The 22685-nt window shown below is 41.9% G+C and overlaps 1 protein-coding gene across 2 annotated transcripts in view; it reads left to right on the forward strand.

Annotated features, from left to right (window-relative positions):
• The first annotated feature begins 7474 nt into the window (after positions 1-7474).
• Positions 7475-22685, forward strand: part of TESC (tescalcin) — a 41490-nt gene continuing 26279 nt past the window's right edge. The window contains exons 1-2 of one of the 2 annotated variants that reach the window (XM_058158837.1): positions 7475-7696; positions 19004-19073. In XM_058158837.1, coding sequence (XP_058014820.1) covers positions 7639-7696; positions 19004-19073 — 128 coding nt within the window. In that variant the 5' untranslated portion in view covers positions 7475-7638. The remainder of the gene's footprint in view (positions 7697-19003; positions 19074-22685) is intronic. The other variant, XM_058158836.1, reaches the window with a different exon arrangement.

The raw sequence follows: 22685 nt of genomic DNA on the forward strand, positions 1-22685 counted from the left end.
CTAGTTGCTTTACCAGAAACCGCTTGGCACCTTGTCCAGCCAGCCACAGCCCAACGGCGCATTACGTCTGCTGGCACCACCCGCTTCTGGGATGAGATCTACCTTTCAAGCTCTCTCCTGCAGGCTTGCATCAGCAAGAAAGTTATTATTATTATTGAGACTATCCTGCAAAGGTTTCATGAACTGCACGCAGATGGCATAGAGTGGCTCTGGGATTCAGGGTGGGGAGTGGTTGGGTAGTCTAGAAGAATAGAATAGAATAGAATAGAATAGAATAGAATAGAATAGAATAGAATAGAATAGGGATTAGCATTAGGATTAGGAATAGGAATAGGGTTAAGAATAGAATAGAATAGGGATTAGGATAGGATAGGATAAGATAGGATAGGATAGGGACTAGGCATAGGAATAGGAATAGGAATAGGAATAGGAATAGGAATAGAATAGAATAGAATAGAATAGAATAGAATAGAATAGAATAGAATAGAATAGAATAGAATAGGGATTAGGATTAGGATTAGGAATAGGGTTAAGAATAGAATAGGGATTAGGATAGGATAGGATAGGATAGGATAGGGATTAGGCATAGGATTAGGCATAGGATTAAGAATAGAATAGAATAGAATAACAGAGATGGAAGGGACCTTGGAGGTCTTCTAGTCCAACTCCTGCCCAGGCAGGAAACCTACACCACTTCAGACAAATGGTTATCCAATCTCTTCTTAAAAACTTCCAGTGTTGGAGCAGCCACAACTTCTGGAGGCAAACCGTTCCACTGGTTCATTGTTCTAACTGTCAGGAAATTTCTCCTTAGTTCTAAGTTGCTTCTCTCCTGGATGAGTTTCCACCCGTTGCTTCTTGTCCTGCCCTCAGGTGCTTTGGAGGGTCTCAGGAGGGCGACCTCTGGGGTCTGTGATGGACATTCTTGCTTTCTCTGGCTCTCTAAGGAATAGCCCCTCCACCCCGAGGGTCTAGATCCGGAGTGTCAAAATCCATTTCATTGAGGGCTGCATCAGGGATCGTGGTTGATCTCAGGGGGGCGGGCGTGCATGGACGACTGGGTGGGCGTGGCTGACTGGGTGGGCATGGCCTACTGGGTGGGCGTGGCTGACTGGGTGGGCATGGCTGACTGGGTGGGTGTGGCCGACTGGGTGGGCATGGCTGACTGGGTGGGTGTGGCCATCTTGACACCATTCCCCAAACTGCTGGCATGTTTCCTTTTCTCATTGGGTAGACCTGGCCAAAGCGACACAGACTACCCCAGGACAGCCCACTGTGGGCTTAATCCGACCACATCATGGGCCAAGGTTCCAGGCCCGCGTGCCTTGTGTTCGACACCCAAGGCCTAGATCAGGGGTCTCCAACCTTGGCAACTTTAAGACTTGTGGACTTCAACTCCCAGAAGCTGGCTGAGGAATTCTGGGAATTGAAGTATACAATTCTTAAAGTTGTCAAGGTTGGAGACTAGATGGTCTAGATGGATCCAATCCCTTTCGTAACGCATGGAATACCTGGAATTCTTTGGCACTCGGCACCTGTTTATGGATTTATTGAAGGGAGGTGTTTTTAGAGCTGGGGAGGCACTTTTCAAAATTTTGGATGAGGACAGGTTGCAGTTACTGAGCCCGAGGATGCTGCAGTGGTCGTTAAGTGTGGAAAACGGTCATAAGTTCCTTTATATCGGTGCCGCTGCAACTTCCAATGGTCACTAAACGAACTGTTGTAAGTCGAGAACCTGTATTGGGATCCTAATTATATTTAGTATATTCCACTCCGGTTGAAGGCGGGGTTCTTTTTAATCTACTGCGTGGCCCACAATCCCCATTTTGAGATGGTTAACTTTGCGAGTTCAGATCATATAATTAGCAGAGAAATGGGGCAAGGAGTTAAAAGCGATGAGCCGTTTTAATTTTGTCAAACTGGAGATTTGGGGGAAAATATTTGGGCTGCTTAGCCCAGCTTTTCCCATTCCAGTTTCTTCTTGTAATCGGGGAAATCAGGATAAGACTAGTGGGTAGTGATACCGCTTTAACGTCGTGCCTCTGTAGGAAAAAGGTCATAGATTAGATACGAGTCAAACAAGAGGAAAGGTGAAACATGCACATTCCCTGACTCACATTCATGCACAATCCTCTACCACACACCCAGCTACACTACATTGAAAGAATTGTTCCTACCTTACCTGGAGTTGTAGTTCTCCAGGTAAATGCAGGTCCTTTGCAATTTGCCTCTGTTGTTAATTTCTAGCTTTAATTGAAAGTTTAGAAAGAATTGGTATAATCCTAGATCAAACTCACCATAGCGTCATTGTTGAGACTCTAGAAAGAGTGCAGAGAAGAGCAACCAAGATGATTAGGGGACTACACTAAAGATGATTAGGGGCTAAAACATATGAAGAACAGTTTCGGGAACTGGGTATGTCTAGTTTAATGAAAAGAAGGATTAGGAGTGACATGGTTGCAGTCTTCCAATATCTCAGGGGCTGCCGAAAAGAAGAGGGAGTCAAGCTATTCTTCAAAGCACCTGAAGGCAGGACAAGGTGCAATGGATAGTAGCTTATCAAAATGTGCCTTGGTAAGGCCCCCCCTTGGAATACTGCATCCAGTTTTGGTTGCCATGATGTAAAAAAAGATGTTGAGACTCTAGAAAGAGTGCAGAGAAGAGCAACAAAGAGGATTAGGGGACTAGAGGATAAAACATATGAAGAACAGTTTCGGGAACTGGGTATGTCTAGTTTAATGAAAAGAAGGATTAGGAGTGACATGGTTGCAGTCTTCCAATATCTCAGGGGCTGCCGAAAAGAAGAGGGAGTCAAGCTATTCTTCAAAGCACCTGAAGGCAGGACAAGGTGCAATGGATAGTAGCTTATCAAAATGTGCCTTGGTAAGGCCCCCCCTTGGAATACTGCATCCAGTTTTGGTTGCCATGATGTAAAAAAAGATGTTGAGACTCTAGAAAGAGTGCAGAGAAGAGCAACAAAGAGGATTAGGGGACTAGAGGATAAAACATATGAAGAATGGTTGCAGAAACTGGGCATGGCTAGTTTAATGAAAAGAAGGACTAGGGGAGACATGTTAGCAGTCTTCCAATATCTCAGGGGCTGCCACAAAGAAGAGGGAGTCAACCTATTCTCCAAACCGGCAGGAGAAGGCAGGACAAGAAGCAACGGATGGAAACTAATCAAGGAGAGAATCAACCTAGAACTAAGGAAAAATTTCCTGACATAACAATTAACCAATGGAACGACTTGCCTCCAGAAGTTGTGAATGCTCCAGTACTGGAAGTTTTTAAGAAGATGTTGGATAACCATTTGTCTGAAGTGGTGTAGGGTTTCCTGCCTAAGCAGGGGGTTGGACTAGAAGACCTCCAAGGTCCCTTCCCACTATGTTATTCTAGTCTAGTCTAGTCATGTCATGTTGCCCCTCTGTTGGTCTATATAAAGAACGGTTGCAGGAATTGGGGAAGTCTAGTCTAGTGAAGAGAAGGACTAGGGAAGACATGACAGCTGGAGAAGTAATGGATGGAAGCTCATCAAAGAGAGATCCAGCCTAGAATTAAGGAGAAATTTCCTATCAGTGAGAACAATCAGTGGAACAGCTTGCCTCCAGAAGTTGTGGGTGCTCCATCATTGGAGGTTTTCAAGAAGAGATTGGACAGCCACTTGTCTGGAATGGTGTAGGATCTCCTGTTCGAACAGGGGGTTGGACTGGAAGACCTCCAAGGTCTTATTCTAGGTTTTATGTCCTAACGTCCAAGCTTTGCAAGATCCTCAGTTTGCTAGGGCCCTCTGTCTTCCTCTGAGTTGAGTTTGGACTCCTGGTGGATCCAGGAACGGAGGACTTTTCCTCTCATGGCCGCCTTAAAGAGTTGGTTGTCTTCTCGTGGAAAAGGAGACTGTTCTCCTTCCCTCTCCTCCTGCCAAAGCTGTGTTTGTGTAATTCGCACCACCTACTACAATATGTACCAGTGTTCCCTCCAGACACCAGGTGCGAAGCCAAAGGATGAGTCAGAGGGAACCGTGCAGGATCATCTGCTTCCCCTTCTTGAGGTTTTCCTAAAATGGTGCGTGATGTTCTTTCTAAGAATATCAGTTGCAGGAAAGATTCATTGTCCTTCCTCCTCCTCCAGAATGAACCTCTTGGTCTCCCCAAACAATTAATCACCCCTTGACTTTAAACTTCTCCTCTTTTAATTTCCCTCCTTAAAACAGAAGCCGTTCCTGAGTTGTTTTGTCTCTTGGAGGTCAAAGAATAGTCTAGATAAATCAAACATGTCCTTGATTTTTGTCGGGCTTCTGTTGTTGTTGAAAGGTTTGCTAGGGTGAGAGCTGCCAACCCATCTCAATAAGAGGATTTTGTTTCAAAAGACAAAACAAAACAAGAAAAACCAAAGAGAAGGGAGGAAAAATATTCTGTTCTCCCTAAGAGAGTAATAGAATAACAGAGTTGGAAGGGACCTTGGAGATCTTCTAGCCCAACCCTGTGCTCAAGCAGGAACCCCTATACCATTACAGACAAATGGCTGTCCAATATAGAATTCTTTATTGGCCAAGTGTGATTGGACACACAAGGAATTTATCTTTGGGGCACAAGCTCTCAGTGTACATAAAAATACATCCATCAAGAATCGTAAGGCACAACACTTAGCGATAGTCATAGGATACTAAATAAGCAATCAAAATGATACTGGGAAATTAAATAAAACAATATAAATAGTAAAGATAAAAGCAACAATAGATGGAGTCACCAAAGCAGTCGGCGGGATCTTAAATGGACTCCAGAGGATGGTAGAGAATAGGAAGGCCTGGTGGAACATTGTCCATGGGGTCATGATGGGTTGGACACAACTTCACAACTAACAACTACAAGAAGAAGGTGATAGGAAGGATGAGAAGAGTAATAGTAATATCTTCTTAAAAGCCTCCAGTGATGGAACATCTACAACTTTTGGAGGCCAGCTATTTCATTATTTGTTCTCGCTGTCAGAAAAGTTCTCCTTACTTCTAGGTTGGATCTCTTCTTTAATGCTCTTCCTGCCTTCAGGTGTTTTTGTAGGAGAAGCATTTGAGGAGGGCTGTTGGACCACAAATGGAGACGTTAGTGGCCATGTGGGCTTCTTGATTGAATTGCCCTCTTGCCCAGTGGGTAGAAGCATTGGAATCCATGAGCCTGTTTCTCTTTTGGACTTTCCAAGACTTCTTGGAGATCCCCAGCTGGGGCCTTGGCAACACCATCGAACATCCTTCCTTGTTGACATTTGTTTCGTAATGATTGGCCTCCTTAACCGAAAGGCATGAAAACTAGGCCTCTCTTCCTCAGGAAGAGGCCACCTTTAGGCTGCAGCCATCATTCAGTTTTGGTCGCCACGATGTAAAAAAGATGTGGAGACTCTAGAAAGAGTGCAGAGAAGAGCAATCAAGATGATAAGGGGACTGGACCTAAAACATATGAAGAACAGTTGCTGGAACTGGGAATGTCTAGTTTGATGAAAAGAAGGACTAGGGGAGACAGGATAGCAGTCTTCCAGTATTTGAGGGGCTGCCCCAAAGAAGAGGGAGTCAAGCTCTTCTCCAAAGCACCTGAGAGCAGGACAAGAAGCAACGGGTGGAAACTCATCAAGGAGAGAAGCAACCTAGAACTAAGGAGAAATTTCCTGATATTCGAACAATTAATCAGTGGAACAACTTGCCTCCAGAAGTTGTGAATGCTCCAACATTGGAAGCTTTTAAGAAGATGTTGGATAATCATTTGTCTGAAGTGATGTAGGGTTTCCTGCCCAAGCCAGGGGGGTTGGACTAGAAGACCTCCAAGGTCCCTTCGAACTCTGTTATTCTATTCTATTATATCTTTGAAGAAAGTGGAGCCACCCCAGCGCTTTCTTCAACAAAATCCTTTCCTTTCCCTTTGTCTTTAGAGCACATTAAGACCTGGGATGAACTTCACCTTGCTTAAACCTTGTGCCAAACAAATGCCATTTTCTCCAAACATTCCGCCTTTTGTAACAGCACCCCGTGGCAAAGCCATTTACAAAACTGAATTAAAAAGCAGTTCTTGGGCAACACAATTGCTGATCTCTGCAAGTAAAAATAATAATAATAATAATAATGAAGTGTTTTCCATCTTTTTCCTTGGCACAACTGCCTATTTGTCTTTAAAAGTCTCAATATTGTTTGCCGTCTAAGGGATGCGGTGGCTCAGTGGCTCAGTGGCTAAGAGGCTGAGCTCGTCGATCGAAAGGTCGGCAGTTCAGTGGTCCGAATCCCTAGCACCGCGTCACAGGGTGAGCTCCCGTGACTTGTCCCAGCTTCTGCCAACCTAGCAGTTCGAAAGCAGGTAAAAAATGCAAGTAGAAAAATAGGGACCACCTTTGGTGGGAAGGGAACAGCGTTCCATGCGCCTTTGGCGTTGAGTCATGCCGGCCATGTGACCACAGAGACGTCTTCAGACAGCGCTGGCTCTTTGGCTTTGAAGCAGAGATGAGCACCGCCCCCTAGAGTCGGGAACGACTAGTACATCTGTGCGAGGGGAACCTTTATCTTTACCTTTTTATAATGGCTAGGTCAAAGGGATGCCATGCTGCCTAGGGAATTCTGGGAGTTGAAGTCCACAAGGTTTTCAAAGTTGCCACAAAGGTGGATACTCCTGCTATACAGGGAAGGCATCAAAACCACTCCTAACCTGTTCAATTTGTCGATCTCACTCCCGAGATCACACAACACATTTTTACACGACAAAAAGGCACAACTCCTTGTCGCATTCAACTTGCCTCCAGAAGTTGTGAATGCTCCAACACTGGAAGTTTTTAAGAAGAGGTTAGATAAGCACTTGTCTGAAGTGGTGTAGGGTTTCCTGCCTGGGCAGGGGGTTGGACTAGAAGACCTCCAAGGTCCCTTCCAACTCTGTTTATTCTGTTCTGTTCTGTTCTATTCTCCAATGGCAACAGAAGATATTTCTTTTCCCTGGGTAGCTGGGCCAACTCTTGGCAGCCTCCAACTCCCATGTATGAATTAATCATGATTTGTTCAGCTGCAAGAGAGGCTGGAGAAGAACACCCGGTCCTTGGTGAGCTAATGGACCAGAGCTTCCACTCCTGGAGGGAGTTCGAGGCTGGCAGCCAGACCCTTCCTCTCCCTCCTCTGCTGACTTTTAAAATCCCTTCTCCAAAAGAAAGAAAGAAAAAATACATCGGTTGGTTCCTCTGATCAAATTTGCGAAAGATGCAGAAGGGTTTTCTGGTTGCTACGCTGCCTCTCCTCTCCCCAGGGATAACTGGGACCAGTGGAAAAATAATAATAATAATAATAGGAGCCATTCCCCCAGGATAGCAAGGCTGTTTAGAGTTTTAGACAATTACTCCAGCTTCTGTGCTGTGGTGCGTCTCAGCCACGAGCAGGCAGGCGTTGGGACCCTGGGGGAACCTTCTTCTTTCCTTCCTCCTCCTCCTCCTCCTCTCTTTCTGGATATTCCCCCTTCGCCTTCATGCTGCCTCCAGCCTTAAAACTCCGCAGCCGCCAAGTGGGCGCTCCGCTCCAGCACTCCGGGGCCCATGCGCCCCTTCCCCATCTCCCTCCTTCGCTCGCCCTGATCCAGCCGGGACCCCCAGCCTGCTGCTGTCCCCCACCCTACCCTTAGCCCAGGCATGGGCTCTTCCCACTCGATCTCCGAGGAGACCCGGCAACTCGCCCACAAGACCGGCTGTGAGTCCAAGGAAGGGTCTCCCCTTCGTGGGGTTTATTTTTGACTTTTCACGTTCTCGGGGGTGGCATCTCCAGCCTCCTCCCCAAGAGGAGGAAGAGGAGGAGCAGGGCGAGGCTGATGCCTTTCTCTGCCCACCACCAGCCACCCCTTGCTGGGCTGGGACAGCATCCTCAAGGGCGCCCAGGACGGAGTTGGGTTGGGTTGGGTTGGGTTGGGTTGAGTTGCGGGTGTCGCGCCAAGCGCCCGGAGAGCAGCTTTGCGCTCGCTTTCTCGCGACCGCGCAAGGCTTCCGACCACGTTCTGCCTGTTTGGGGAAGTTTGTTACGGGGGTGGGGTGGGGTGGGGGAACCCTTCGGGCTGTTAAGCAATTTCCCTGCCTACGGACCTTGGTGTCGCGGCCTTTCCAAGCTACTGCTTTGCCGGGCGGGGGAGGCGGGGGGGGGCACTTTGCACTTGGCAAACTCACTCTTTAGCGGGAGAGAGTGGTGGGGGGGCTAGGGAGTCCTGGAGAAGCATGGAGAGGGAGAGGAAGGAAGGAAGGAAGGAAGGAAGGAAGGAAGGAAGGAAGGAAGGAAGGAAGGAGGGAAGGGAAGGAAGAAAGAAGGAATGAAGGAGGGAATGAAGGAAGTAAGAAAGAAAGGAGGAAGGAAGGAAGGAAAGAAAGGAAGAAGGAAGGAAAGAAAAAGAAGGAAAGAAAGAAAGGAAAAGAAAGAAAGAAAGAAAGAAAGAGAAAGAAAGGGGAAGGAAGGAAGGGAAGGAAGGGAAGGGAAGGAGGAAAGGAGGAATGAAGGAGGGAATGAAGGAAGTAAGAAAGGAGAAAGAAAGGAAAGATAGGAAGAAGGAAGGAAAGAAAGAAGGAAAAAGAAAAAGAAAGAAAGAAAAAGAAAGAAAGAAAGAAAGAGGGGAAGGAGAGGAAGGAAGGAAGGAGGAAAGGAGGAATGAAGGAGGAATGAAGGAAGTAAGAAAGGAGGAAGAAAGGAAAGATAGGAAGAAGGAAGGAAAGAAGGAAAGAAAAGAAAAGAAAAGAAAAGAAAAGAAAAGAAAAGAAAGGGAAGGAAGGAAGAAAAGAAAAGAAAAGAAAAGAAAAGAAAAGAAAAGAAAAGAAAAGAAAAGAAAAGAAAAGAAAAGAAAGAAAGAAAGAAAAGAGGTTTTCAGGGAAGCCCTAGAGTTTGCAGAAGGCCATATACAGCCAGAATAAAAATAAAAGTCCTTGGGAAAGACATGCCAAGTCAAGAAGGAAGGGAAATATTTAAAACGGTGCAGCGGCCAGCCCATAAACTCAGAAACTGTGGCATGGGAGATCCGGGGAGACTGGAAAACTTTAGGGTGGAAGGTGCAACGGGGCGGCTGGCTGGCACCATGCACAGGAATAGTTTACCTTGCGCCATTTTTGCAGCAGCACTCAAATCATTTTACGGAATGGAAACAACAAGCCAGGGAGATTAAGCCTGTCCTGTCCTCCTGGATTTAAAAGATTTAATAAGAAGCTGAAGGGAAGGAGCAGTTGCGTCGTAAGAGACACCGATTCTCAATAGCCCAGGTTGAGAAAAGGGTCAGAAATATATTTCATTTGGCTGCCTCCTTCACCAGTAAAATCGGGCGGCATCGTCTTGCAGACAGACACGCCAAAAAAAAAAAGAGGAAAAATTGATGTCCATTCTAATGGATCAAATGCTTTTTTCTTTCTTTTAAAAAGCAGCTCTCGTTTCTTATTAAATTTTTCACCCTTAAGTGGCTGATACGATTATGAAATAGCAGCGGCTGCGCCCTAGATAAAACTGGCAAAGTGGGATGCTTTAGGTTCTGCATTTTTATTTTCATTTTTACTTTACAAATATGTCAGATTTATGTAGCCGCTCCACTCACAATCAAGTGACTTTGCCCCCACCCCACCCCACCCACAACAAGGCTAAAAAAAAGAATGAGTTAAGTTTCCCCAGAGTTTGGCTCTTAATCTCAAAGCGCTTTTGAAACCCTTCTGGGTTTTTATTTGGGAGAATTTTTGGAGCAGGTTTATTATCCCAGGAACAAGGGAGGTTGTTGGGGAGGTTTTTTTGCTAAAGTTTTTTTTTGTTTTTTAAGCTACTTCTTTGATTCATTGGACAGGCTGGCTTGCCCAACAGTGTTTCCAAGCTGTTAAAAAAAAAAACCCAGGGAAAAATATTCTTTGGGAATTAAGTAACATTAAAAGTCGGGGAAATCTACCAACCGATAGACAAACCAAAGGATATTCACACAGGCTCTTTGCCCTGATGTCGTGGGTGTTTGTCTCTGAATCTTGCAAGCTGCCCGGAGTGACTTGAGGGCAGCTATATAAATAGATCAACATATAAAATCATGTCACTAAAGTGTCACTAAAGAACTCACCTGTGCAAATTCTCCCAAGCCATCTAAGAAGAAGACAAGAAGTAACAGATGGAAGTTTATCAAAGAGAGAAGCAACCTAGAATTAAGGAGAAATTTCCTGATTATGAGAAGTGGTGGGTGCTCCCTCACTGGAGGTTTCCAAGAAGAGGCTGCGCAGTCCAGAATGGTATATACAGAATCTCTGACTTTGGCAGCGGGTTGGACTAGAAGACCTCCAAGGGTCCCTTCCAACCCTGTTCTTCTGTGAAGGAGAACATATGACTAATTCTTTTTCTTTAGTTTTTGCCTTTTTTAAAAACAAAAACCACTTTATTGAGATGTAACTGGTTTGAGTTGGTAGTCCCCAGTGTTCCTCTTTTTCCCACAACAACCCTGTGAGGTGGGTTGGGCTGAGAAGGACGGATTGACCCAAAGTCACCCAGTCAGCTTTCATGCCTAAGGCGGGACTAGAACTCAGTCTCCTGATGATTGGCCTGAAGTCACCCAGTCAGCTTCCATGCCTAAGGCGGGACTAGAACTCACAATCTCCTGGTGATTGGCTTGAAGTCATCCAGTCAGCTTTCATGCGAAGGTGGGACTAGCATTCACAGTCTCCTGGTGATTGGTCCAAAGTCACCCGGCTGGCTTTCATGCCTAAGGTGGGACTAGAACTCTCAGTCTCCTGGTGATCTCCCACTTTCTAGCCTGGCACTTAATTTTTTAAAAAAAAAATAATTTTTATTGAATATTTTACACCTTTAAAACCAGAGACGTAACAGAAAAAGGCAAAAACAGAAAAAAGAAAGAAAGAAAACATACACATACACCAAATGGTAAAATACAAAACATAAATAACAACATTATATAATATTTTTACAACTTTCTGCATCGACAGTTGTCTTTGCTTTTAAATTCAATTCTTCTATTTAATCCTTTAGTTTTATATAGCCATCTTAACGACTCTAGTAACCAAAATTGTTATATATATATTTGCATCCTATTTATTTACATACTTGGCATTTTACTCTTGCCGATATGCAGTACTTTTGGTTTTCTGTTAGTCAAAATTCAATTCACAAACTTATTCCTTATTTTGATTTCTATTTTCTAGCCACATATAGAATCTATTCCATACTTTATAATAATAGTCCGATTTGTCTCTTTCTTTAATCTCCATTATCATCTTATCCATTTCTGCACATTTGAGCATCTTTTTAATTACTGTTTCTTCAGGTGGCGTGTTAATCCATTTCCACGGTTGTGTAAGGCTGATCCTGCCCGCCGTTAGTAGGTGCGATATTATGTAATACAAACTTTTTCTCCATTTTCGTATCTGTTATTCCTAAGAGAAACAACCCTGGTTTGAAATCCATCCTTTGGAGTGTAATCTCTTCTAGTCTGGCACTTTAAACCACTTTATGCCCAAATAGAGGAGCTGAGCAGAGAAGCTGAGTGAGACGAGATTCAGATGCAAATAATAATAATTATGCAAATGATAGAGACAAACTCAAGATAAACCGCTCCAAGCTCAATTGCAGGAAAGACGACTTCAGCAACAGAGTGCTCAATGCGTGGAATGCACTACCTGACTCTATGGTTTCTTCCCCAAACCCCCAAAACTTTAACCTTGGACTGTCTACTGTCAACCTCACCCCGTTCCTACAAGGTCTGTAAGGGGCGTGCATAAGAGCACCAGCGTGTCTACCGTCCCTGTCCTAATATTCCTTTTTTACTTACTCCAAATTATGTTTATGCTTTTACCTGTTATCTTATATATAATTGACAAATAAATAAAATAAATAAGATATTCCAGCAGACGGACAAAGCCAATCTTCCCACATCACAACTCTAGCAAGATAAGCCATCTTCGAAAGATGGTTACGGCCCTCCAAGCTCTCTTCCCGCTTTTGTTTTACTGGGCAGAGATGGGATTTTGGATTAGCTTAAAACAAAACCTGTTTATGGAGTTGAAGCAATTCTACACCACACTCCAGGCTGCCATAACATTTTCTGTCCAAATGTCCAATCCTCCTCCTTTTTCCAAACGGACTGAAATTGCTCCCCTCGGGGCCCTTTGGCTGAGCTCACGGTGGCTGATGGGGCCTGGAGTCCAGCAGTAGCTGGAGAGTCACGGCCTCCCTTAAACTGGACTAGGAGTGGGATATAAGGATGCAATAATTTATGCCCACCCGTTAAACAAAACTGTTTGGCATTGAAGAGCAGCCAAAAACTTTTTTTATTACCTGCAATTGGGCACGGCTGTTAAGACTGCGTTGTTGAAACGCGGGCTAATTAAAAGAGGGAATAAAGTGGAGCTGGCGAAAGGAACTGAACAAAATTCCATTATGAGATGAGAAGAGAGGAAAAACGAGACAAGTCATTTGGGTTCATTTTGTCTACCTTTAACCAATGGGTAGAAAGACAGGCTATAAATCTAATAAATAACCACCAAAAAAAACCCCATTTTGTGTTTATGGAATCCTTTCTGATTGCTGTACTCAAAGAGGTTTGCAATATGTTTACACCATCTAGAATTACTATGCATCTCTCCCCCTCTCCCTCCTCCCCCCCCCATGTGTGTGTGCCTGATGGAAGACAACAGTAAAAATAACCACAACTATAGTAGAAAAGATAACTATGAAAAAGTGAAAATCTTTTTTGGGGGGTGTTTTACAAACATCCCAAAAAGCAGGTTCCAAATCAACAATACATACACAGAGACACAAAACATATGATATATGGTGTGTGTGTGTCATCATTTTAGCCATTGTCTATCCACTGCAGGAGATAGATAGATAGATAGATAGATAGATAGATAGATAGATAGATAGATAGATAGATAGATAGATAGATAGATAGATAGATAGATAGATAGATAGATAGACCGACAGATGATATATGATAGATTAAATGATGGATAGATAGATAAGATAGGTTGGTAGGTACGTAGATATAGGTAGTAGGTAGGTAGGTAGGTAGATAGAGAAAGATAGATAGATAGATAGATAGATAGATAGATAGATAGATAGATAGATAGATAGATAGATAGATAGACAGATGATATATGATAGATTAAATGATGGATAGATAGATAAGATAGGTTGGTAGGTACGTAGATATAGGAGGTAGGTAGGTAGATAGAGATAGATAGATAGATAGATAGATAGATAGATAGATAGATAGATAGATAGATAGATAGACGGACAGATGATATATGATAGATTAAATGATGGATAGATAGATAAGATAGGTAGGTTTGTGCATAAGAGCACAAACATGCCTACCGTTCCTGTCCTATTGTTTTCTTTCATTATATCCAATTAATATAGTTATTGCATGCTTATGCTTATATATATATGCTTATATATTATATAGTTACTTTCATGCTTATGCTTATATATACTGTTGTGACAAAATAAATAAATAAATAAAATAAAGTAGGTGGGTATGTAGATATAGGTAGTAGGTAGGTAGGTAGATAAAGATAGATAGATAGATAGATAGATAGATAGATAGATAGATAGATAGATAGATAGATAGATAGATAGATAGATAAGATTTCAGATTTCCCTAAGTACAAATACAAATAGTTAATCGGATAATGTCTTACTCTAAATTAAACATTACATGAAACATAAAACGTGGGCTTAGTTTTATGGTTACTCACATGCTTTTATGTTGCTCAGGGATATCGGCAAGATATCCTCTAGAATAAAAATAATCAAATTAAAAATTTCAGGACTTGGCTATTCTTGAGCATATCTTACCGATACCCCTGAGCAACATAAAAAGCATAAAATCAAGGCTTTTTAAAAAAAAGTTATCTCTAGTTATCAGCAGTTAAAACTGAAGAGCAGATAAACCCCCCAGTGCAAATATAAATGAAAGCTGCTTGAAATAAAATTGGTCTTCAAATGAATAAGGGCCATTCGTCCAAGTCAAAAAGAGAAAAAAATTAAGGAAAAAGATCCCTCCCTCACTAAACAACACTCAGGCAATTACTCTAGAGCTGAGCTGTCGTTTAAGAATAACAGGAATAGCAGGAACTCCGTAAGGATTCTTGGTAGTTTTGTGTAAGTGAAAAAGACATTATGTCAATATTTATGATGAGCAGGCCTAATTCAAAAGATCTGCGGTTTTAAGATAATTTGTATTTTCAAACAGTTATCATCAGCCAGGACCAAATTTAGTGCAACGTATCTTTATTCCAGACCAGAGACATTTGCATTTCCTGAACTCTTAAATCCTTAGTATTATTAATGCATTTACCAGTCGCGTTACTAATAATTTGCTGCTCGTTTATTAATCTGCCTTTTTTTCTCACAACACCTGTTGGTTTATGCTATTTATTTTACATAACAGCCTGACCTGGATAAAACAGAACGATAACCATATGCTATTTTTAAAATATCATTTGAAAGATGACCCTTTTCACAGAAGCAGATTATAAATCGATAACTTCGTTGTTAAATAAAGAAGAATAAATCTACTCTAAAAACCACAAAAGAGAGAAGACCATTTGAATAGAATAGAATAGAATAGAATTTTTTATTGGCCAAATGTGATTGGACACACAAGGAATTTGTCTTGGTGCGTATGCTCTCAGTTTTTGAGAGATATTTGAGGAATATTTGAGAGATATTTGAGGAATATTCTCTAAATATTCAGATATTTAAAATTCCCTGGAGCTACTAAACTTTTAGAGTTGGCTTTGTACCAACAGTCCTCTTGAGTGGCTGATACAAAGATGGGATAATTTTTTTAAAAAAGCAACAACAACAACATAACTCTTAAAAAGACAAGTTATAGCGAAAGACTGAAAAAGTATCATTGGAGTGAATATTCATCTATTAATAATACTGGTAATGCAGTAGACTAAAACAAAAATGAAAGATTCACAAATTCAGGTGCAGATTTCCTGCTAGAACAGAATAGAATAGAATAGAATAGAATAGAATAGAATAGAATAGAATAGAATAGAATAGAATAACAGAGTTGGAAGGGACCTTGGAGGTCTTCTAGTCCAACCCCCTGCTTAAGCAGGAAACCCTACATCACTTCAGACAAATGGTTATCCAACCTCTTCTTAAAAACCTCCAGTGTTGGAGTATTCACAACTTCTGGAGGCAAGTTGTTCCACTGGTTAATTGTTCTCACTGTCAGGAAATTTCTCCTTAGTTCTAAGTTGCTTCTCTCCTTGATTAGTTTCCATCCGTTGCTTCTTGTCAGGTGCTTTGGAGAATAGCTTGACTCCCTCTTCTTTGGGGCAGCCCCTGAGATACTGGAACACTGCTATCACATCTCCCCTAGTCCTTCTTTTTATCAAACTAGATATACCCAGTTCCTGCAACCGTTCTTCATATGTTTTAGCCTCCAGTCTCATCATCATCTTGGTTGCTCTTCTCTGCACTCTTTCTATAGTCTCCACATCTTTTTTACATCATGGCAACCAACACTGGACACCATATTCCAAGTGTGGCCTTACCAAGGCATTGTAAAGAGGTATTAACCCTTCACGTGACCTTGATTCTATCCCTCTGTTGATGCAGCCCAGAACTGTGTTGGCTTTTTTGGCAGCTGCTGCACATGGCTGGCTCATGTTTAAATGGTTGTCCACTAGGACTCCAAGATCCTTCTCACAGTTACTGCTATTGAGCAAGGAACCACATATACTGTACCTGTGCATTTGGTTTTCCTTGCCTAAACGTAGAATCTTCCTTTTTTTTCACCCTTGAATTTCATTTTGTTAGACAGCGGCCAACGTTCCAAGTCTGTCAAGATCCTTCTGTATCTTAAGCCTACGTTCTACAGCTTTGGATAGAAAAATCTTAATTTCATAAATGAAATGATCCTATTTTTGCAGGAAAGGTGCCTCATTTCTAATTGCGGCTGGCGGGTTATTCTCAAATTGCAAGCTAGCTGCTAATGGAAGCATTTTCTTTGAAAGGTGGGGCTCCCTGCATCCTAATTGCAACCTCTCCCCCCCCCCACACACACACATCCATCCTCAAGAGAGAAGGAAGGAAGCCCATTTCCTTCTCTTGATTACCAGAAGAAACTTCAGGTCTCTTATAAAAACAAAACCTTCATATTTTCCTACAATTTTTGTTCCCGTTCAGTTGGGAGGAAAGGGAGTTGGTAGGGATGATGCTAGCACAGCGCTTCCCAAAGTCGATCCTTCATTAGCCAAAACCACCATGTTCTATAACATAGGATAATAGGATTAGAAGGGACCTCAGAGGTCTTCTAGTCCAACCCCCTGCTCAAGCAGGATAACCTAAACTAAACCATTCTGGACAAATGATTGGGACCAGCCGGAGGTGGTATTTGCCGGTTCTCCGAACTGCTCAAAATTTCCGCTACCAGTTCGCCAGAACCTGTCAGAACCTGCTGGATTTCACCTCTGCTTAAAAGTTGCCAGGTTTGGAGAGCCCAGCAGCGCTAAAGGATCCGTCCAGGTTTGCCAGCCCATTGTTGCTCTGAGAACAGTGGCCGATTCACAGACTTGTAAGTGGATCACAGGCTTCCTAACAAACAGAAAGCAGCAGGTGAAGCTAAGCAAGATCGCATCAAATACCTGTACAATTAGCACAGGGGCCCCCCAAGGCTGTGTGCTCTCCCCACTTCTCTTCTCTCTGTATACCAATGACTGCATCTCCAATGATCCATCTGTTAAGCTACTGAAGTTCGCAAATGACACAACAGTGATCGGTCTCATTTGAGACAATGACGAATCCGCATATAGACGAGAGGTCGAATGACTAGCCTTGTGGTGCAACCAAAACAATCTGGAACTAAACACACTCAAAACCGTAGAAATGGTGGTAGACTTTAGGAGAAACCCTTCCATACTTCCACCTCTCACAATACTAGACAACACAGTATCAACAGTAGAAACCTTCAAATTTCTAGGTTCTGTCATATTGCAAGATCTAAAATGGACAGCTAACTTCAAAAACATCATTAAAAAAGGACAACAAAGAATGTTCTTTCTGCGCCAACTCAGTAAGCTCAAACTGCCCAAGGAGCTGCTGATTCAGTTCTACAGAGGAATTATTGAGTCTGTCATTTGCACCTCTATAACTGTCTGGTTCGGTTCTGCAACCCAACAAGAAAAACACAGACTTCAGAGGATAATTAGAACTGCAGAAAAAATAATTGCTACCAACCTGCCTTCCATTGAGGACCTGTATACTGCACGAATCAAGAAGAGGGCCGTGAAAATATTTGCAGATCCCTCGCATCCTGGACATAAACTGTTTCAACTCCTACCCTCAAAACGACGCTATAGAGCACTGCACACCAGAACAACTAGACACAAGAACAGTTTTTTCCCGAAGGCCATCACTCTGCTAAACAAATAATTCCCTCAACACTGTCAGACTATTTACTGAATCTGCACTACTATTAATCGTCTCATAGTTCCCATTACCAATCTCTTTCCACTTATGACTATGACTATAACTTGTTGCTGGCAATCCTTATGATTTATATTGATATACTGACCATCAATTGTGTTATAAATGTTGTACCTTGATGAACGTATCTTTTCTTTTATGTACACTGAGAGCATATGCACCAAGACAAATTCCTTGTGTGTCCAATCACACTTGGCCAATAAAATTCTATTCTATTCTATTCTATTTGATTCGATTCTCCTTTGCAGTAAATAACTTCAATACAAGGCTGTCAATTGTCTTGTCACTTCCTTCTTCAGAAGAAGAGCAGATGGTAGGAAAACCAAGAAGGCTGAGAGGGAGGGCGGGGTGCGGGGAACCAGTTGGCTTTGTGGGAGAAAACAGTCCTCCCTCGCCTTCCGGGTTGATTTTGATTTTTCACATATTGTCAGATGCAAAAATTAAGAAAAAAAAACAGTCATTGAGCTCCATTTAAGTTGATTTATTGCTCACACCTATCCGCAAGAATCTAATCAGCTAAGGTCAGCACTAAATTTCCACTCGATAAGACTCAACAGAATTCAAGAGAGGTTGGACTTAAACCATTTGTGGGAATGTTAGGATTCTGGGCTTATTGCTCACTTGACTCCTTCCCAAGCTCTCCCTCTGCTTCTCCTTGTTGTGATCCAGGCCCAAGTAGGCAGTAGGAAACTCAGTCAGTGTAAAAACAAACAAACGTACTTCGAAGAGCTGAGAATTACTTCGTTCTCAGCGTAGTTCAACTAAATTAAAGCAAATTCCTCCCAACGCAAATTCCTCAGTCCTATCACCAACCTTGGTCCAATTAGGTAAACTGCCAGAGGCCTTTCTTGGCAAAAGTTCAGAAGACACCGATACAAAACAAATGCAACAAGACGAAGCTATCAATGTTGTTTTCCGGCAAAGAGCCGAAACACCGTTGCTGGTCTTTTAAGCTTTATGGGAGGAGCCAATCATCTCTTGGCCCTACTCCCAAGTCGTCCTCTTTGCTTGAGCTGCTCTTGCCTTCTGGCAGCTCTTCTCATGCGTGCATTACGAACAGGCTCCTCCTGTTCCTCTGCCTCACTACTGTCAGGCTCTGGAGGCTCTGGAGTCCACACCTCACTTCCCGATGGTTCTGGCCCCACCTCAGCCTCCGACACAGAGCCCTCATCCGGGCCTTCCCCAGCCTCCAGGACTGGCCCATGTTCTTCCTCAGGCTCATCGCTGTCCGACTTCGTTGCCAGCTCTGCCTAAAATCCAGCGGTGGGCTGCTACCAGTTCAGGCGAACTGGTAGTTCCGACGATCAGCTGGCCCCGCTCACCGGCCCCTGCTCTATCCTGTCCTATATTTCATTCTTTCTGGATCAGCTGGAATTATTGAGTCTGTCATCTGCACTTCTATAACTGTCTGGTTTGGTTCTGCAACCCAACAAGACAGACACAGACATCAGAGGATAATTAGAAAATTTAAAAATGTTCATGATGTGTTTTTCCCAAATTGCTTTTAAAAAACCCCCAACCTTGTTTGTCTTGTCTCGGTAGTTACTACGGATCAAATTGAGAACCTACACCGGCGATTTAAGCAGCTGAGTGGAGACCAGCCAACCATCCGGTAAGTCCGTCTTTTAGCCTTCTTTTAAACCATGGTTAGCATCATCCTTCTCGAACCCTACACATGATACAGAAGAATAGAGTTGGAGGGGACCGTGGAGGTCTTCTAGTCCAACCCCCTGCTCAAGCAGGAGATCCTATACCATTTCAGACAGATGTTTGTCCAGTTTCTTCTTAAAAGCCTCCAGTGATGGCGCATCCACAGCTTCTGGTGGCAAGTCGTTCCACAGAGCTCACAACCAAGGAACCTGTTGCTAAAATTCACCTCTGGGAACAGCTGATTAGGGGATATTCCGGGAGTCCGATCCACCTGCCAATCAGCTTTTTTCTTATTTTCCTCCCCAAAAACTAAGGTGCATCTTATACTCCGATGTGTCTTATACTCCGAAAAAAGCGGTATGTTACTACCAGTTTGCTGTGCACCTGCACTCTTGCTTTGTGCATATGCATGGCCGGTTTGCGTATGTGCCTGCCTTCTGCACATGCACCCGGCCTCAAAAACATGCCTACCGTTCCTGTCCTATTGTTTTCTTTCATTATATCCAATTAATATAGTTATTGCATGCTTATGCTTTTATATATATGCTTATATATTATATAGTTACTTTCATGCTTATGCTTATATATACTGTTGTGACAAAATAAATAAATAAATAAAATAAAGTAGGTGGGTATGTAGATATAGGTAGTAGGTAGGTAGGTAGATAAAGATAGATAGATAGATAGATAGATAGATAGATAGATAGATAGATAGATAGATAGATAGATAGATAGATAGATAAGATTTCAGATTTCCCTAAGTACAAATACAAATAGTTAATCGGATAATGTCTTACTCTAAATTAAACATTACACGAAACATGAAACGTGGGCTTAGTTTTATGGTTACTCACATGCTTTTATGTTGCTCAGGGATATCGGCAAGATATCCTCTAGAATAAAAATAATCAAATTAAAAATTTCAGGACTTGGCTATTCTTGAGCATATCTTACCGATACCCCTGAGCAACATAAAAAGCATAAAATCAAGGCTTTTTTTAAAAAAAAAAATCATTTTTTTTACAGTTATCTCTAGTATCAGCAGTTAAAACTGAAGAGCAGATAAACCCCCCAGTGCAAATATAAATGAAAGCTGCTTGAAATAAAATTGGTCTTCAAATGAATAAGGGCCATTCGTCCAAGTCAAAAAGAGAAAAAAATTAAGGAAAAAGATCCCTCCCTCACTAAACAACACTCAGGCAATTACTCTAGAGCTGAGCTGTCGTTTAAGAATAACAGGAATAGCAGGAACTCCGTAAGGATTCTTGGTGGTTTTGTGTAAGTGAAAAAGACATTATGTCAATATTTATGATGAGCAGGCCTAATTCAAAAGGTCTGCGGTTTTAAGATAATTTGTATTTTCAAACAGTTATCATCAGCCAGGACCAAATTTAGTGCAACGTATCTTTATTCCAGACCAGAGACATTTGCATTTCCTAAACTCTTAAATCCTTAGTATTATTAATGCATTTACCAGTCGCGTTACTAATAATTTGCTGCTCGTTTATTAATCTGCCTTTTTTTCTCACGACACCTGTTGGTTTATGCTATTTATTTTACATAACAGCCTGACCTGGATAAAACAGAACGATAACCATATGTTATTTTTAAAATATCATTTGAAAGATGACCCTTTTCACAGAAGCAGATTATAAATCGATAACTTCGTTGTTAAATAAAGAAGAATAAATCTACTCTAAAAACCACAAAAGAGAGAAGACCATTTGAATAGAATAGAATAGCATAGAATAGATTTTTTTATTGGCCAAATGTGATTGGACACACAAGGAATTTGTCTTGGTGCATATGCTCTCAGTGTACCTATTAAAAATTATCCAAAAAACCATGATAAAACCCCACTTAAAACAATAGTATTTTAGGCCAACCCTGCTCTGTGGAATAAAAAAGTCTTGAGCTCGCGTCGGAAGGTCCAGAGGTCGGGGAGTAATCGTAACCCCAGAGGAAGCTCATTCCAGAGGGTGGGTGCACCCACAGAGAAGGTTCTCTCCCTGGGGGTCACCAGCCGGCATTGTTTGGCTGACGGCACCCTGAGAAGACCCTCTCTGTAGGAGGGCACAGGTAGTTGGGAGGCTGTTGGTGGCAGCAGGCGGTCCCGTAAATAATCCGGTCCATGGTGCCATGGAGTGCTTTAATGGTGGTGACCAACACTTTGAATTGCACCCGGAAGACCACCGGCAACCAGTGCAGCCTGCGCAGGAGAGGTGTTATATGGGAACCACGAGTAGCTCCCTCTATCACCTGCGCAGCTGCATTCTGGACCAGTTGGAGCCTCCGGGTGCCCTTCAAGGGGAGCCCCATGTAGAGAGCATTGCAGTAGTGCTTACTTATTGTTGTTGTAAGCAAGCCAAGGACTACCTGTATTATTATTATTTTTTGGGGTGGAGTCCGATTTATCATTTCGATATCTAAGGCAGCCTCCTTGCCAACAGTCCTTGGGTGGATTCAAAGAATTGGAAAATCAATTTTGCTTACTAAAGAAAAAAATTCTTCAGGAGCTTAATATGTTAAGAAATAAAATGATAGAAGAAGATACAGAGTTAGTAAAAGAAATTTGAGATTTTAAATAGGAATTTTTGAATTTAGTAATAGAAATTCTAAATTATTGGCAAAGATGGCGAAAGATAAAAGAGAGAAGAGAGAAATTGGAGTTTTGATAGATGATAGAGGTATAAGATGTTATAAAAAATTAGAGAAATGTGAAGTGGTTAGAAACTTTTTTCAGAATCTATATTCAAAGAAACCAATTAATCGGGGAAAATTGCAAAGCTATTTAGAAAAGTATGTGGTGAAAATTGATCAAACATATAAGGAATTGATGGAAGAAGATATAACACAAGATGAGATTAATGGAATAATACAAAAATTAAAATTAGGGAAAGCTCCAGGTGAGGATGGATTACCTGTTGAGTTTTATAAAGAATTTAAAGAATTAATAATACCAAGACTGCAAAAATTATTCAATGGAATATTACATGGTGGGGAAGTACCTTCGTCATGGAATAGAACGGTGATATCCCTAATTCCTAAACCAGATAAAGATTTAGAAAGGATTGAGTCCTATCGGCCCATTTCTTTAATTAATCAGGATGCAAAGATATTTACTGCTATTATAAGTAATAGATTAAATAGATTTATAGATAGATATATAAGTTATAATCAAGTAGGCTTTGTGAAGGGTAGATACATGAGTGATATTGTTAGAAGAGTATTAAATATTATACTCGGATTATGAAAGATGAAATTGGGCTAAAGGGACTCGTTAGTAGGGTTTATAAGATTATAAATTCTGATGAAAAATTACAAAGAGTGATGAGGACAAATTGGGAAAAAGATCTTAATACTGAAATACCAGAATCAGATTGGAATGTGAATTGGAAGAGTAGAATTATGAGAACTTTATCTATAAGGATTAAAGAGCACAATTATAAAGTTGTTTGGAAATGGTATTTGACTCCAGTAAGATTGTCACAAATGGATAAAAAAACTAGTAAAAAATGTTGGAGATGTGAGATGGAATTGGGGACTTATGAACATATGTGGTATAATTGTGATA

The sequence above is a fragment of the Ahaetulla prasina genome, chromosome 15 (genome assembly GCF_028640845.1).
Source record: "Ahaetulla prasina isolate Xishuangbanna chromosome 15, ASM2864084v1, whole genome shotgun sequence".
Taxonomy (NCBI): Eukaryota; Metazoa; Chordata; class Lepidosauria; order Squamata; family Colubridae; genus Ahaetulla; species Ahaetulla prasina.